Source organism: Caloenas nicobarica, chromosome 2, assembly GCF_036013445.1.
Source record: "Caloenas nicobarica isolate bCalNic1 chromosome 2, bCalNic1.hap1, whole genome shotgun sequence".
NCBI lineage: Eukaryota > Metazoa > Chordata > Aves > Columbiformes > Columbidae > Caloenas > Caloenas nicobarica.
The window spans coordinates 129,753,572-129,769,945 of NC_088246.1; the positions used below are offsets into that span (position 1 = coordinate 129,753,572).

Sequence of the window (16,374 nt, forward strand, 5' to 3'; positions counted from 1 at the left end):
TATTGTTTGTAAATTATTATTTATAGTTTATTTGAGATGGAAATGAAGGATAATTACTTTTGTTCTCATACGTAATCTTTTGCCTAGCTAAACTCAACTGAAAATGTAAATCTTCGAGACTGAGAAGGTAAGCCATACTTGCCATGTACAGGTTTTACAGTTTTTTATGTAGAAACATTCCTCTCATTGCTTATTGGTTTCTGAGCACTTGAAGGCAAATCAGCTGCTTTCATCCACAAAACACTATAGAGCTGGGGGCATCTCCTGCATGTGCCTTGCAGAGAACTTACTGTTCACTGTGGTAGTTCCCTCTTACAGTAAAAAAAGTAACTAAAATTTGCTTCTTCAAACATTGAACCTGCAGGCCAGAGTCCTCATTTCTCTCCTACACATAAAGAATACCTAATTCCTAATTAGGTCGTTCCTAACTAATGCTTATTTGTGGAATTGTTTCCTCTTGCTCACCAGCCACATCTCTAAAAATTACTCCAGTTCATCAAAGTCAAACGCTTTCTCTTGATGTATGGATTACTCTGTGTTTTATTTAGGACACTCAGAAGCTGACTGAATGGTCGTGATTTTTATATATACAAAGGAACTTCATGTATCATTTTATTTGTATTTCTGACTCTCAGTTATTAATAGTTTTTTAGTGTTTATATGACGATAGGCAAATGTGAATTAATGACTGTGAGGAGACAATTCCTTAGAATGTCACAGATTTAATTATTCAATCCCAATCGCCTAAATGCAGAAGTACTCTAAGTAATGTTTAGGATAGAGGAGACTTGGCAAGGTGTCTGACAATAGTATGCAGACCTATTTCTCCATTTGGCTCTATGGGGACATGTGTCTTTGCAGGGGATTTTATCAAATGTTTTTCATGCTTACTTGGAAGCCCTTAGAGGGAGAGAAAAATGTTTTGACATAATGGAGTATTTCTGAGAGGAAGTCATTTTCCAGGAAACTGATAGCAACTGGGTTATGTCAGTCACAAATAATTAAACTGAATTTATCGTTTTGATTTTTTTATGAATACTCACATCATGATCTGATAGAAATAATACTTGTTTTGTGATCTTTGCTCTAAATATTTGTCTAGTTTCCAGAGATAAAATATTGTTAAGGTCTGGCTGCTGACCAATTGTTATTTTTTCATCTTTGAATATTGATTGGCTAGCGATGCGTTAAAAAGCATTGGTGAAAAAGCTTGAATAATGTATTTTCTTAAGGAATCAGAAGTCTTCTGTTAAAACTTCCAGATTCTATAATGTCGTGGTTTGATTGCGGGGTGACAATAAAACCGTGGCAGATGTATTGTTAACCTCCTCTCCCCCCTGCCCACTAAGGACAGGTGATTGGGAGGGAAAGAAGGGCAGAGAGAAGAGAGTTGGAAAAATTAAAAATGTTTTACTAATACTACCAATAAAAATAGAGAAAATAATACAAAATATACAAAACCAATCTTGAAAGTCCCAGCCGCTGCTCCGGCAGATGTAGGGCCGGCACCTGAAGTCCTGGACTGGACTCTGCAGCCAACCGGAGCTGGATTCAGTCTGTCACCAGGCCTCAGTTCGCAGGGACAACTCGCAAGGTCGTCTCCCAGTGTCGGCCATAAGGAAAAAGGGATGAGATCCTCGTGATCCCCCACTTTTAATATGAAGTATGACGTGAATGGGATGGAATACTTTAGTTGGTCAGTTTTTTGGTCACCTGTTTCTGTTCACTGCTCTTGCGAGATGTGCATCCATCCTTATCAATGACCTTGCATTCCATTGTTGTCTACCAAAACATGTATCTAGCTTTCAGGAAAACTGCAGTTAGTAAGAAGACTTTAGCCGACAGAGAAATTCACTAAAAGAGAAACTTGGTTTTTAACAAAACTAGGACATATAAACATCACAATTATACCACCAGTGCCTTGGGTATTCCGTTTCTGATAACCTCTTCTTCAGAATTGGATTATTATATATTGGTTTGGTTTGTTTATATTGGCAATAATTTGGCAATATTTCACGTTATATTGAATCTTCACATAGATAAATGTTTCAGAAGTAGGTAATACCTGAAAAAAAAACATTAAACAGATGGGAGACTTTCACCGGTGCAATGGGAAGTTATGTTAACTGCTATGGGTATTTACTCAGGGTGCTTATTGAAAGGGTTATGGGAATTACAAACTAGGCTGCTCAAGTGACAGGGAACAGTAAGAGATTTTGAGAGCTGGGAGAGCTGCTTGCTCAGGACCGTTCTAGGGTGCTCATCTGAGAGGGAACTCTGAGTGTACATAGATAATTGAAAATGTCATTTGGGAGCTGCAAAAAGTATTTCTGTGGATCTGCTGAAGCATTATCAGCTGTTACAAACTGTTTCTTGTATTTTGGGAAACAAGGGCTGTTGTGTTTTGAGGAGTACAGTTGACTTGATTTGACGTTGTTTTGTGGATAAGCAAATGTTTCTGTACATTAGTTTCAGAATAATATTTGTATCCATGATGATGAAACTGATTTGAAAATTTCTTTGAGCACATCAATGACCTCTCTCATTTGTGATAACTGTCAAAGTAGCTGCAACTTCAGTTTTTCTTTCAGCTATTGGTAGAGCAAGACTCATCCATTAAATCTGCATTTCACTTAAAAAGATCTTTATACAGTCATATAATAATGTCAGAATTCGTTTAATTCATGTACATTACCGTATTTCAGGAATTCTAAAAGAGATGAAGAAAAGATGATGAGAAGTTAAGACATTGTGTTTTTAGCAAGAGATCTTAACCTGCTTCTCATGCTCAACCTTATTTACAAGTTCAGTCATATTAGTTTATTTCTGCTTGGCATTTGTCAGTTAAATAAGAAAAAAACTGGCAGTGATTATTTGGCAAATGTAATATTTAAACAAAAAAATCCCAAATCATGTGCTAACACATACTGTTAAGAATCATATTTTGATAATATATTAGGAACACTTTCCTGAATACATACTTGAATATTCTGATATAATACTACTTTTGAAAAACTTTTATTCTCGTGTCTTGAGAGAAGCAAAATTACATGAAGTGTTAAGGTCCTTAAAAGCAGCAGTGGTGAGTTGCAGATGGAGTGTCCTTCCATCAATGTAACAATGATGTCTTGCTTGCTTTTATTTCTGATTCTTTGATAAACATCTTTTTTTTTTCTCTTCTGATGCTTTAGTCCTGTAGAAACATGTTCATATTCTGAATTGTTAGTGTTGCTTAAATACCTAATGCTTTTACCCCCTAGGGTATGACTCTGGGAAATGGGCTGAGCCTAACTGAATATGATTGATTTCTTTCATTAAAGAAGATGATCCTACTTCCTACTCTGTCCCTTCATGCAAGGCTGTATGCTCCTCTTTTTCCTTTAAACTGATTTTACTGCTTGTATGACCCCTGAAAGGAAGTTGTAGCATGGAAGGTGTTGGTCTCTCCTCCCAAGCAGCAAATGATATGACAAGAGGAAACGGCCTCAAGTTGCACCAGGGGAGGTTTAGATTGGATATGAGGAAAAAATTCTTCATTCAAAGGGTTGTCAGGCATTGGAACAGGCTGCCCAGGGAAGTGGTGGAATCACCATCCCTGAAGGTGTTTAAGAGACCTGTAGATGAGGTTCTTAGGGACATGGTTTAGTGCTAGAGTTAGGTTATGGTTGGACTCGATGATCCTGTGCTGGTCAGCACCTTGGAGTCTGACCTCATTCATCTGCCACCTGAGCTCCCAGTGTTTCAGGGCCAGTGAGCTTTGCCAGTGCCCCTGAAGACTGAAAACCATGAATCACGTGGCCTTTTTGTGTTGACCTAACTTTCCTTCCACTCCAATGCTACCTGTTTTCTTTTTGGTTGAAATATATCTCCTCTGTTGTTTATTATGGAAGGTGCTTTCAGTTTAGACTTTTTTTTTTTTTCCTCTGTTCCTCCTGTTGATATGGTTTGTACTGTAAGTTTGACCTCATTTCATTTTTAGGTTATCAGTCACACTGCCTGCATTCTAGGAATTTAGTATAGATGGTTCTTTTTGAGAAGGAAAATATACTGAATTAGTAATTTATCTTCTGTGATACGATGTACTCTCTTCTGCTGCCTCCTTCCAGCATATGAAGACTGTGCTTCCTAAGCTTTTGTGTTTCCTTCATCCTTTTTTTTTTTTTTTTTACAATTCTTTGAGCAACATTTGGTATCTGATGTTGAATTTGCTTTCCATTCTAGCATCTCTGCCTCACTCTCAATTGATAGAATTGCTTTGAATGGTTAGTCTGCCATTTTGGTACTCTGCAGAGGATGACAGCTCTCGTATTAAGGAGATGAATCCCAAAAGAGAGGAACTTGCAATATTTTAGGTAAATTTTCAGTCTGTGGAGTCATGGCAAATTCCACTTAAGTTCAGTGGAGTCATGATTAACATTATTATGTCTTGAGATGTGGAATTATCAGGTAACATTATCTGATTTGTTTACAAGATGGTTTTATAGTTCTGAAAGGAGATCTTCTGTGTGGTTCTAATTCATATCCAGAAGGAGAAGTGGTGATAAGTAAAAGCAAATGCATCTCTGTGATGTATGAGATAGTAGGCATGAGCTAATGTTACATGAACTAACATTCTGCAATGCCCGATTTATTATTTAGGCAATTATCTTGTCCTGCAACATTAAGTGAAAGTGTAGCAAGCACACATAGATTATTTTCCATTTCAGCCATCTCTCTCTTGTATCTCAGTGTGCTTGTGCAAACATCGTGACAAAACCTAGTAAATTCTAATTTTCTCTTATCCAAACCAAAAGCATGAGCGAACATAAGCCAATAGTGCACTGAACTGGTAGGTTACATGAAACAATCTAATAAAATTAGATAGTGGTGCCTATACAACACCCCCAGCTACACAGTTTTCTCAGTAGCTATAGGTTTCTTTAGAAAGCATTTACTTCTCTTCAGTAAAAAAAAAATCTTGGAAAACTGTGTTGTTTATTTGGAACTTTATTACCTGGCTAATCTATTGGATATGTGGGACAGTTTTGACATGCCTGCTAGTTTATCTGGTAGACCTAGCTGGAGAGATAAAATTATATTTAAAAATTTTGTTCTACCCTCTCTCAAAAGACATCAGGGGTATGAACTTAATGAATGAGTGCGGAAGAGCATGTCCTGTCAGCTGTGATGCCATTGGTATGCTGATGGTATCCAGCTCAGTGTCTGCTCCTCCGAGTGTAGACAGTGCAGTCTTCCAGATGTCCCAGTGTCTGGCCAAAACAGGAATAGTGATACAAAACAGATGGTCTTGTCTCAGGACAAAGCAGAGTTGATGCAAGCCGATAGAAGGATGGAACTGGAAGAAATGACGTAGCTTCAGTTGTTGGATGCCATCTTATTCTTATTTTTCATTCACAGTTAGCAGAGGTAGTAAGGAGGTCAGTTGCCCCTTTGCAGCTAGGCGGAAGTTTGAGGAGGAATAACAAAGGTCCTCACTTTGTTCCTTCTAGCTTATTATCTAAGAGTTTTGGAGTTTATGATAGAATTACTGACATGTTACTGTCTCAGTCAGGACTTTAACGCACCTAGAGCTTGCTATGAACTTTTACATACAACACACTATCCTTTGCTAACTGTGCTTGAGCACACAGAGAGTTTAAAGTTTTCTTCGCTTTCTCTCTGCCTGCCCAAACTGTCCAGTCTGAGATCACTCAAATATGAGTCCCTAAATTATCTGGAACTTTGCTACCACAACAGCTTGGTCTGCAGCCAGGTGCATTTGGGTATAGTGCGGGACTGAAAAGTGCTTTTTTAAAAATCAGAGTTGCACTAGTTCTCAGTAGAAAATTTAATCTGTACAAGCATCTTGCTTCTTTCTTGGTGTGTTCATCTCTTCATGGAGAAAGTTCTCTGAAGGGCAAGTAAGGTGTTTGCCTACATTTGGAATCTGATAGTTTTATTTAAAAGAAAAAAAAAAAAGTTAAGGAAAGAGAGATATTTCCACTGGAGGAATCCTTGATCTAGATAGGTTTGTGAAAGAAAGCACACAGATGCTCTGCTAACTGGCACTCCAGAAATGCTTGTACCAACAATTTTTCAAAAGAAAGCTGTTGGAAGGTTCAGTGTTACCGGAAATATTTGGCATAAGATTATTTGTAATTTTTATGCTTTGCCTCAACATTCATTTCAATAAAGGGTGTATGAATTTCCACTGGCCTCTTGACAAGCCAGCTGAGCTTGATCCTGCCAAGGGGCTGCTAGAGTAAATTAGGTGGATGCGAAGAAATATGAATATGGCCCTCAGTGCAAAAATGGATTCATAGAAAGCTGAACCATTTAATATCTTCGCTGGCTTGGTGAAAATTCACTGTAGTTGGTTTAAGTTTAGTGAGGTGTACTACTGAATTAATGAATTATTATTCATCTTAGCTCATTTTTGTAAAACTTCATATGAACACCACGCAAATTTATCAGTTTAATTCAAAATAGATTTCATTAAAATGTAAGCGACAGTGTAACATGAAATTCAGTATTTTGGATATATACTGTAAGGAACATCTGTACTACATTAACCAAATACACTTGGAAAATATTATTGCTGGCTCCTCTTTGTTAGAAAATATAAAAACAAACTGAAATAAAAAACAAAATGAAACCTTTAATATATACATTCCTTTGTAATGCTTTGATTTTTTTGAAAAAAAGCTTACTGATTTAAACATGGCTTATTCTGTTATTATGACAAAGCTTTTTTTGGTGGTTTTCTTTACTAATGCAGAGTTGGACTGAGGTCTGAATTGCATATTCAAATAAATATAGTGGTTGCATAAATAAATGACAGCAGAATTGGAGCTGATTAGAAATAGTGATCAAAATTTGCTTTTAATTTTAAAAGTTGTTTTACTTAAGGCTAAAGTGCAAAAAAGAAAAAGTTTGCCAAGGAAAAACATTAAAATACATTGCTTTATGTGCCTTTTGAAGTCCAGAATTTTTGGTTGTTTTGTGGATTTTCTTATTACGACTCTTTTGTGGTTCTATATTATTATTAAAGTGCAAGTACTTTTGTGCAAATATGGCAGTTGCAGTAATACATTATAGAATGTGATGTAACAAGTGAAATATTCTAAATGTTATTTTATTGGAAATGTAGAAGTGATTATTGTGCTCCAATCAACAGTAGATTCCTGTTATTATAAAAATAAAGCGTTTGAAATAATTCTTTAGCACTGAATGAAACTACCTAGCTGATAGTGTTGACCAATGAGTTAAAAATCAGTATTGGTGTGGAGCAACAGTGGTTATGTAGTCAGTTATTGTTAATGAGCTAGTGGGTGAGCGGCGATTATTTCGTGGTATTAGATCATTTGTCCTAGGATTACCAGTAGGGAATGGGAAGAGGCCATGATGCCAGTTCTTTTCAGCAGCGGATATGGACTTTTTCATTTAAATAAAATGAGACTATAATGTTGCATTCGGTCAGTGGTTTGGGCACTTGGGATATCCAAGACTTGTTTTATAAATGTCATCTGCCTGTTTTGGAGCAAGGGTCTGAAACCCAGACATTGCATCTTGGAGACACTCTCATCCCCTAAGTCAGTGCAGCCTTTCCTGCAAGTATTTTATTTTCTGTAGTAAACAAAGTTCCCACCTAGTGGGAAAAGGGAGAATAAGCAGGAGCCCTGTGGGCCAGTAGTTGTCTAAGATACTGAAGTGGACTCTAGTGAAAACAGAACATCATCAGAAAAGGCTACCTACTGTGTATAGGAAGATGGAGAAACTGAAGACAGATTCCTCTCACTCTTGCTGGTTAAAAGTAAGAACTCACATCAATGACTCATTGGGTGCTTTTGTACCTGCGAGCAATGCTGCTTCCTATAGTCCCACCTTGTTTTTGTGGTTTTGACTGTGAGGTGGGATTCTCCTGGATTGGCTCTGACAAATGATACAAGTACAGGTGGATGTGCAAACTCAAGGATTTAGCAGCATCAGGCTTCAACTGGTTTTGTATGCCTCCATCAGTGGAAGCACAAACTTTTAGGGAATTTATTGTCAGTTTGAGATGCTTATAAAGTAAGACATCTTCAGAACATTGGGTTTGGGAATCTAAAATGGCTCTAAGGAGTGAAAGTCTCTTGATGGATTTACTTAGGATTATACTTGCATCACAGTCTATGGCATGGGTCTGAACTGGGCCAAATTCCGATATTTGAAGATGTTAATAGGAAGACATGTTAGAATGTATGTACCAGACGAACAGCATTGTCTTCTCCATGACACTGAAGTCATAGATGAATAAGAAAAAACAAAGTGAGATGTCCTGGAACTAGTATATTGCGGAAGATAACTCCAGTTTTGCTTCTGCTGAAATGAATGATTAAACATCATTTTTAGCAGTGGAACATCAGTTGTCCTAGATTAATGGTTCTTCTTTGGAAGCTTAATTCCTGTTTGTTGCAACATTTTTTTTTTTTAATTAAGGTGGGATTTTTATTGGGCTCTCTTGATATTGGTAAGAAAATCTATCTGGAACAGAGAAGCTTGGTGAACATAATAAGTTAACAAGTATGACATATGAAGCAGCATAAATTCCTGTAGTGCAAGCAGAACTGCTGTCGGCAGTGGGGTTTTTTCGTTTGGCTTTTTTTGGGTTAATTTGGAGGGGGAGGGAGATGTTGGGGGGTTGGTTTGTTTGTTTGTTTTAATGAGAGTAGTAGTGCATATTTAGAGTTGTGCTTCAGTCAACAATCTTTGACAAATCGATGCTGTGTACATGGAATACATCAATGTCTATCATGATTAAGAACACTGCCTTGAGAAATTCATTGCTTCAAAGAAAGAAGCATTATTCTACAATGCATCAGAATTGACTGGTGGCCTGCAAGAACATACATCAGAATTCATTATCTGAACTTGTTACTCTCACATGAAAACATTTAGTGCTTTTCTTAGTGTTAGACTGAACAGGCAAACTCTGAGCTGTCATAACCTCTCCAAAGATGAACCAGGACTTCTTCTGGCTTTGCATCTTACACTTCTTGAATTACTCCTGGGAAATTGCTACATGTTTTATAAGTGGAGGAAGGAGACAAAAGTGACTGGATCATATCAAACAACACAGCACATAGCCTGATTACATGAGCCTTCTGTGCAACTGAACTTTCACTGCATTTAATAGGAGTTTTGCGTAAGAAGAGGCGTGCCCTTAAAGTGAAGGGTGTGCGAGTTGTGTAGCAGAGTTTGTAAGGTGATTCCACACCCTCTTATCGCAAGAAATGAATCAATCTTGCACAGTGTCTAGAGTACTTGGCATTTGTGCCCCTTTCCCTCTCCCCAGCCTGTCCTCCCCAAAAAGAAAGGAAGTAAATTATTACAAACAACATCCTGTTTAAAAACATTACCTGGTTACATGGCTATGTTCTTGTTTATCTGAAACAGATACCTGGTTTTGCCTTCCCTTTTTGATGAAACTTGTCTGTAAAAAACCAAAACAAACCAAAACAAACAAAACCAAAACCACATGAAAATTAGCTTAGTGCAGCATTATTATTAACATAGAAAACATCTGGTGCTGTGCTATATTACACTTGTGATCTTTATCTCACTTCTAAGTATTTTTGTGTATTGTTGTTATGGCAATGCACGAAGATTGCAGCCATATGAATTTATTTTGGTGAATTGCTGATTTGAGAAAAAATGTAAAGTGTTTTTGTTTGTTTTATAGGTAGGTTTTTTTACTACACAGAACTTAACAGAAATTGCTGTAGGACCAAGGCAGGGTCTTCCCATACCCTGTTCATGTAGAGAATAGCAGAGAAATAACATTAAATCAAAGAAATACAGTGCACAGTCATGCATTAAAATAACAAACTTTTGTTAGTGTGAGATTGTTTCATTTATGTGAACTTCCAGCCTATCACTGTACAAAGATAAGTAACCATTTTCTAAGGATTTGAGAAGTTTCACGGTATTATTCTCTTCCATCACATAAGCAGTCATCAACTTGGCTTTTCTTTCTCTCTTTTCTCAGTGAATTACCTCATTGCTGCTCAATAAAATCACTGAACTGCTCAGCTGTATCATCACTAGTTGGTCTAGCAAAGAATACAAAGAAAAAGAAAGATTCAGTGTTCCAGACCCTGTAACTGAATTGACTTCTCAATGAAATCCTTTTTTGCTAAGACTGATTCTTTTGGATGTTACGTAGAAATGTCTGAACCTTCGTAAACCTTTTTTTTACTCTTAAAATGCATAATTGCACTAGCTGTTTTTATTTATTTTAATAACATGCTTATTTATGGACAAATATCCTTCTGCAAAACATGCGTCAATTGTTGAACAATACATACACACACACAAAGTTTAATATTAAAATTACTGTATGATTTTTTTTTTTAAATTAAGGGCCTTCGATAATGAATGTGGTCAATCATTCTCATCCAAAGTTATGGGTATTGGGAACCAGGCAGCTTCTCAAAGCTCAGTTGCTTTAGTGAGAAGGTGCAGTATCTGCACTATAAATTTGAGGCATCCAGAAGAAACCGAAATAATTCAATTCTAAGGCAGAAGTGCAGTAATCAAAGAGAAATCAAATGCTGTAAGCATTCTTTGGATTTGGTAGGTGGGGTTATACTTCGTCTAGTTGGAATATCAGCAGCTCTTCGTAGCTTGCCATGGAAAAATTCCATCCAATGCTGAATTAGATCGATGAAAATTCCTTGAGAAAAATTAACAATTGTATATGATGTAGGATTTTATTTATTTTTTTAAATCCGGATTTTAGCATGCACGCTACTGCTATTTGTCTAACTGCATGTGACAATAGATCAATACTGCAAAATATCGTACCTACTTCTTTGTTAGCTACCACTATAGCCACCCTTGAAATCCATGTTTCTTGCACAAATTTTCACTTAATTTTATTTTCAGAGAAAAACGTTGGTAGTTGACTAAAAATGAAAGAAGGCATGTTTTTGATATACAGATTCAAATATACAAGATCTGATAGAGGGCAGCCTGTGTCATTGCTCTATTGAAACAGTCTTAGTCATCAAAGAGCCAAAAGTTAATTAAGCAGAAAACAGCTGAAAGCATCATTTAAAGAAATCACATCTGTTTAGGGGGAAAAAAAAACCCCAAACAACCTGAGGCATATGCTTCAATTTCATTTAAACTGTAATCCATCCAGTGGTTTACATCTGTTAGGAAATATGGAACTTTTCACACCTCTTTAAAGCACAATTAGACTGTATTTATTTTAATACATAATGTGTTCCAAATATGTAATACCTTTTTCTGAAATGACTCATGGATGATTGATTTCATAATTCTTTATCATAAAGCTTTCCAAGTCCTTTGAATTAGTTCATATATTAGATGAAATTTAAAGAAAAAGGTGTGGAAATGTTATAAATCGATGCCAGAAACTTCAGTGGAACTGTCAGTTTATAATGCCAAGCCAACAAATTTTGGGAGGGAGGAGAGTTTTCTGAAGCAGTAAAATAAAACATTGCACATAAGAAAATCTAGTTCAAGGACTTTAGTAACAAGAGTTTCATTTATGTTTAGCCTTGTTGTTCTTGGATGTTGCTTGTTAAGATGGTTGTCTCCCAAAAAGAGCATTGTTAACAGGGCATAATCCCAACAATCTGACCTTACTGCCCGGAGTTTGAAGCACAGTGGTAAGAGCAGTGTCTATGAACTGTAGAGGACAACCAGGAACAGTTCAGGTAATGATTTGGGGAACTGTATCTCCCTCTTTTGTGTATGAAGAGGAGCCTGGTACTCCATTGTGTATCTGTAATGACTAGTGTATTTTAAGTTCTAACTGAACATTGCCTTTTCTGATTTTAGAGGTCTCTGTGACTTTTCCCCATCTGATGTTGGGATTTGAACTCTACCTTTACGTACTTTCTGTTCAACTTAGATCCTTTAACATCAGGTTTCTTTTGTAAATAGAAATATATGAAAATATATGTGTATACATTATCTGAAAGATATCTTAATTAGATTGTCACATACCTTATACCATAAGCCACACGCATCAGTCAGTACCTGGGATGGTTGGTGCTGATTTAATAGCAGATAGTGTTTTCCGTGTTAGAACCTAACCAGGTTATAAACAACTGAAAATTTGGCTTTATGGATACATTATGAACACAGAATTTGCTTATTCTATGTTAGCAAAAAATATACAGATTAACCCTAAAGAATGTCCTGACTCTAAACCAAGAGAATTCATTTACAGTATAACTGAGCAATACTCTTCCGGTGTGATCTTGGGCAAAAAATCCTCTGAGAGCCTCAGCTGTCTTCTGGCAAAATGGGAGTGATTTTTACAGTAGTAGAAAATCTAGTTGAGTTGCCGAAATACTACAACAATTTGATGGGTATAAGTATGCAGGTTATGGTCTCTTTCGATGTGATATATGTATCCATTTCACATTTTCTGGGTTTAGCAGAGCACTTTTATCTTAGCAATATTTTTTCATCGCTAAGTGAATAGGCGATTGAAAAAATCAGAGGAGGAGCATACAGTCAAAAAAATTAATTTTCTCTTTGATATGCCCTATGTCAAATGAAGCTATTGGACAACAGCATCTCTCGATGACAAGTTTTTTATAAATGAATCAGAGAAATAAAGATTGAAAAAATATGCAGCACTGTTTGAAGTGGAAATGATTCTGAATATTTTTCAAAGAACCTTTGACAACAGGGTGATAATATATATATAAATCCTCTCAAATGTCTCTTCTTATTGTTATACAAGTAACTGTGTGTGTTGTCTTCCTGATTTTTGAGTTGTTCCGTTCTTTAGTGATTCTACAGGTGAAGCACCTTTATTGCTACAGAATTTAATAGCGTGTTCATCCAGTCATTCTGTCTTGTTGCAGAGGATCTTGATGATCTAAGAATGGAAGGAGTAACAAGTGTGATGTCTTCTGGGAGCAAATTCAATCAAACTCGAAGTGCTCATATGGCTGAACCTCAAGCAAAGGTCACATTGAATATCTGTGCAAGATGTGCCAGGTAAAAAGCAAAACAAAACCAGATCATGCTAACCAATACATTCTGTTCCACAGGTTTTCAGCTACATGTTGTGCTTATGGGCCAGGTGATGACCTCTCCAGTGCTAAAGAAAAAATAATTACTTAGCTACTGGCTACCCTATGACCTCTGACATTTGGGTTGTGCAACTTGTGTTTGTGCTTGATGTGTCACCTCAACAATGAATCAAAGAACATAGTTAGTCTTAGGCCTTTACTTCACAGCTTGAAACTATTTTAAGCCTTTCTGTCTCTGAATTTCATTAGTTATTTGAGCTTCTGTGGTTTTTGGGGAGATGAATCAGGGAATTTAAAGGTTCAAATCCAATTTGAAAAGCACCTGTATAAATGGAGATCTAGTTGCACAGGTGCAGTTCAGGATTTCAAATAGTTGCTTCTTAGCACTTTATAATCTCATCCTGCTTCACCTCTGTGAAATAATTTAATCGTCTTGAACCCCTTTTGGTTTTGACAGCTGGAAATAATTCTTGCATTTACAGTATGAGGGCCAAATAAACGGGTTGGTATTCCTGTAGCCAAATCAACTTGAGAACGCAACAATAACAGAAACCCCTTAAATTTCGTAGATGCATTCTTCTACATAGACAAAAGCTCGTTTGGAGAAGGGATTTAAGCTTGTTTAAATGACAAAACTAGCCTTCTCGCCCTTCTGTTAATAGTTCAGATTAGCAAGAACAATACAGAGGCATGCCAATTTTATCTGCCTGCCTTTGCCGGTGGCTGCTCTATTGTGTAGATTGAGAGGGGATTAGCCGCTTGTAAATAAAAAGCAACCTGTGGTGAAATTAAGTCAAAAGTTTGGCCATATGCCACCCTACGTTTCTACTTTTTCCCATTTTCCTTGTAAATTACTGCTTTAAAAAAGCCACTTATGTAGGAAGAGGGGCTTCAAAACATTTTCTGATGCTCTGGGAGCAATGCTACAGGCATAGTGAATCACCCATGCAATAGCATCTCTTTAGCAGGGTTGTGGAACCTGGGGGAACTTCAGCTCACGGTTTTGCTGTCAGCAGCATGGCCTTATGCTTTAAGAAAGGAGCAAACGTGCTAGTCATGGGATTCTTCCCAATTCACTGGAAACAAATTGCTTATGTTGTAAAATGTTTCTGAACAACTAGCTACATTAAAGTGTGGCACCTTTTTTCAACTGGGTTTGCTTGTCCATGGATTAACAAGTAGAAAGGTAAGAAAAATAGAAATGTTAAGATATCTACATGGTCTTTTTGAATTTACATAGACTCTTGTATGGATTACCATGAAGGTTAATTAAATTTTAAATTCCCTAAAGTAGCCGCTAACAGCAGGTGCCAAGATACTATATATTCCCTCAATCCTGCACACCAGGGAACAAACGGCTCAGATCTTGAGCCAAGCCTAGCAACCTTGGCTATTGTTATTGTCCTTTAACTGGCTGTGCTGTATGGCTCTGCAGTCTAAAATATGAGTTGTGAGAGAAAGATCTCATAAAATCTCCTTTTGTCACTTCTCTTACAGAGAATGCAAAGCAGTGCTTTATTTAGCCTATACACCTTCATTTCATTCCCTACCCTGTTTAATGAAGTTGGTGAGGAACTGGTGATACCAGCTTGACTGGTTCTTTTCACTTCTGTTGCAGTTCAGCAATTTCTTTAAACTTTGAAGGAATTTAAAAAAATATACCTTCTCATCAGGGAAGGGAAGTCAAAAGAGAGAAATGGTTATTGCTTTTGTATTCAGTAGTGAGGAAACGAGCATTTATTCTTCAAGATGATGAAGTCTGTCTATTCTTTTGGAAAGTTCCTTCCTCACTGAGTCTGAAGACACCTTGCCTCTCTTACTTCAAGACAGTTATTAGTGCAGTTGGCTCTCTCTCTCAATACTTCCACAGCAGTTTTGTCTGGCGCATTCTTGCAGAAGCTGAACTAGTGGGTAGGGAGAGTTGCATGAAGCAGGTGGTTTCAAGGACACAAAGACAAGGTTTTTTTCCTGTTTGGTTCCAAGAGCAATTCAATTTTATGTTATGCCGTTATATAGGCATTGAAAATACTGTGCTATAAAATCATAGCCTGAGTATTTGGGTCATCTTATTGAAAGTTTCTCAATGTTGGCATTTCTCTCCATTGTTATGACAAAGCCTAGTATTTATTGTAAGATCATAATACATAACCTATTAGTCTATTTATTTGTTTTAGAAATGTTATTTTTATTTTTCTGTATTCTCTTCTCTAAGTAGTCTTGTGTACTGTACAGTTTATATACATATATAAATACTATGCGATTTTATTGTAAGCACATTTGAATACAGTTGACAAAGAAGTCAGTGGAAGTTGTTGTTTTGCCTGCTTACAATTAAGCAGGTGTCTTTCCTCCTCATTTTACCCATATTTTGGTTGTATAAAGTGGTTTGAAGTGAATGCACCTCTTAATGGCAGTAGGTGTTCTGTAGATAATAAGGCTTGTCAAATCAGATTACCAAATCAGGTTTGCTGAAGGTATTTTGGCTGTCTGTAGGAAGAATACAACTTTTTACTTGCGATTTGATTGGCGGAGTTCCAAATGTTAGGAAATGTGCTTTTTGGCTCAGACAAAAAGTTTCATTTTACTCTTGCATTTTCATAATCGAGTTCTTTCACTTTGCTGTATTTTTTAAAAAAATACTCTCCTCTGATTACTCTTCAGTCAATTTACCTTCTATGATACCTCGTCCAGAAGCTTCCTCACTTCCTTGGGCATTTTGGGGCTCTTCTGAGAGGGATTTATTTAAACGATTGAAGGAGTTCCTTGGTACCAGCTTTAACTTAATTTGGCTTAATTATTTGGGTCTCACTTGGAAAGGACAAAGTCTTATCGAAGTTCCACCCTATTTCTTCATTAAAATCATGTGTATTTTCAGACCCTCCTGCTACTGGGATTGCCTTTTTTTCGCTCTAGAATATTACAGCTCTCTCATTATCTGAGAATTAGAGAGAACAGGTCAATGGCCATGTGTAGGTTACCGTTGCCTGAGCGGAGTGCTGACTGAATTCTATGTGCCTGCTCAGAGCACCTGCAGGAGGGTACAGTGCAGCAAGGTGTCTTATCTCTTCTGTGGCTTCTATAGCTTCCTACAAATGGGCCCAACATGGGAGCACGGTGACTTGTGAGAAGAATGGACTGAACCAACTGTTTCCCACATGCTGAGATATTAGTATTTGTCATCAGACTTCATTAACCTCCCATTTCGCTCCTTCCCTTTCTACTACTCAAACAGATGAGAAAATCAGGACCTAAAATCCAGACTGTAGTGGTAAGAGGATAACACTATCAGCTTCTGGTTCACTTTATCTCTGTCAGTACAGCCTTATTCTGTTGC

General features: G+C 37.0%; 1 protein-coding gene across 1 annotated transcript in view; it reads left to right on the forward strand.

The window, feature by feature from the left end:
* C2H8orf34 (chromosome 2 C8orf34 homolog) overlaps window positions 1–16,374 on the forward strand; it is a 160,488-nt gene that overhangs the window by 90,692 nt on the left and 53,422 nt on the right. Inside the window, exon 8 of the mRNA XM_065629519.1 lies at window positions 12,870–13,005. Within this exon, the coding sequence (XP_065485591.1) occupies window positions 12,870–13,005 (136 nt within the window). The remainder of the gene's footprint in view (window positions 1–12,869; window positions 13,006–16,374) is intronic.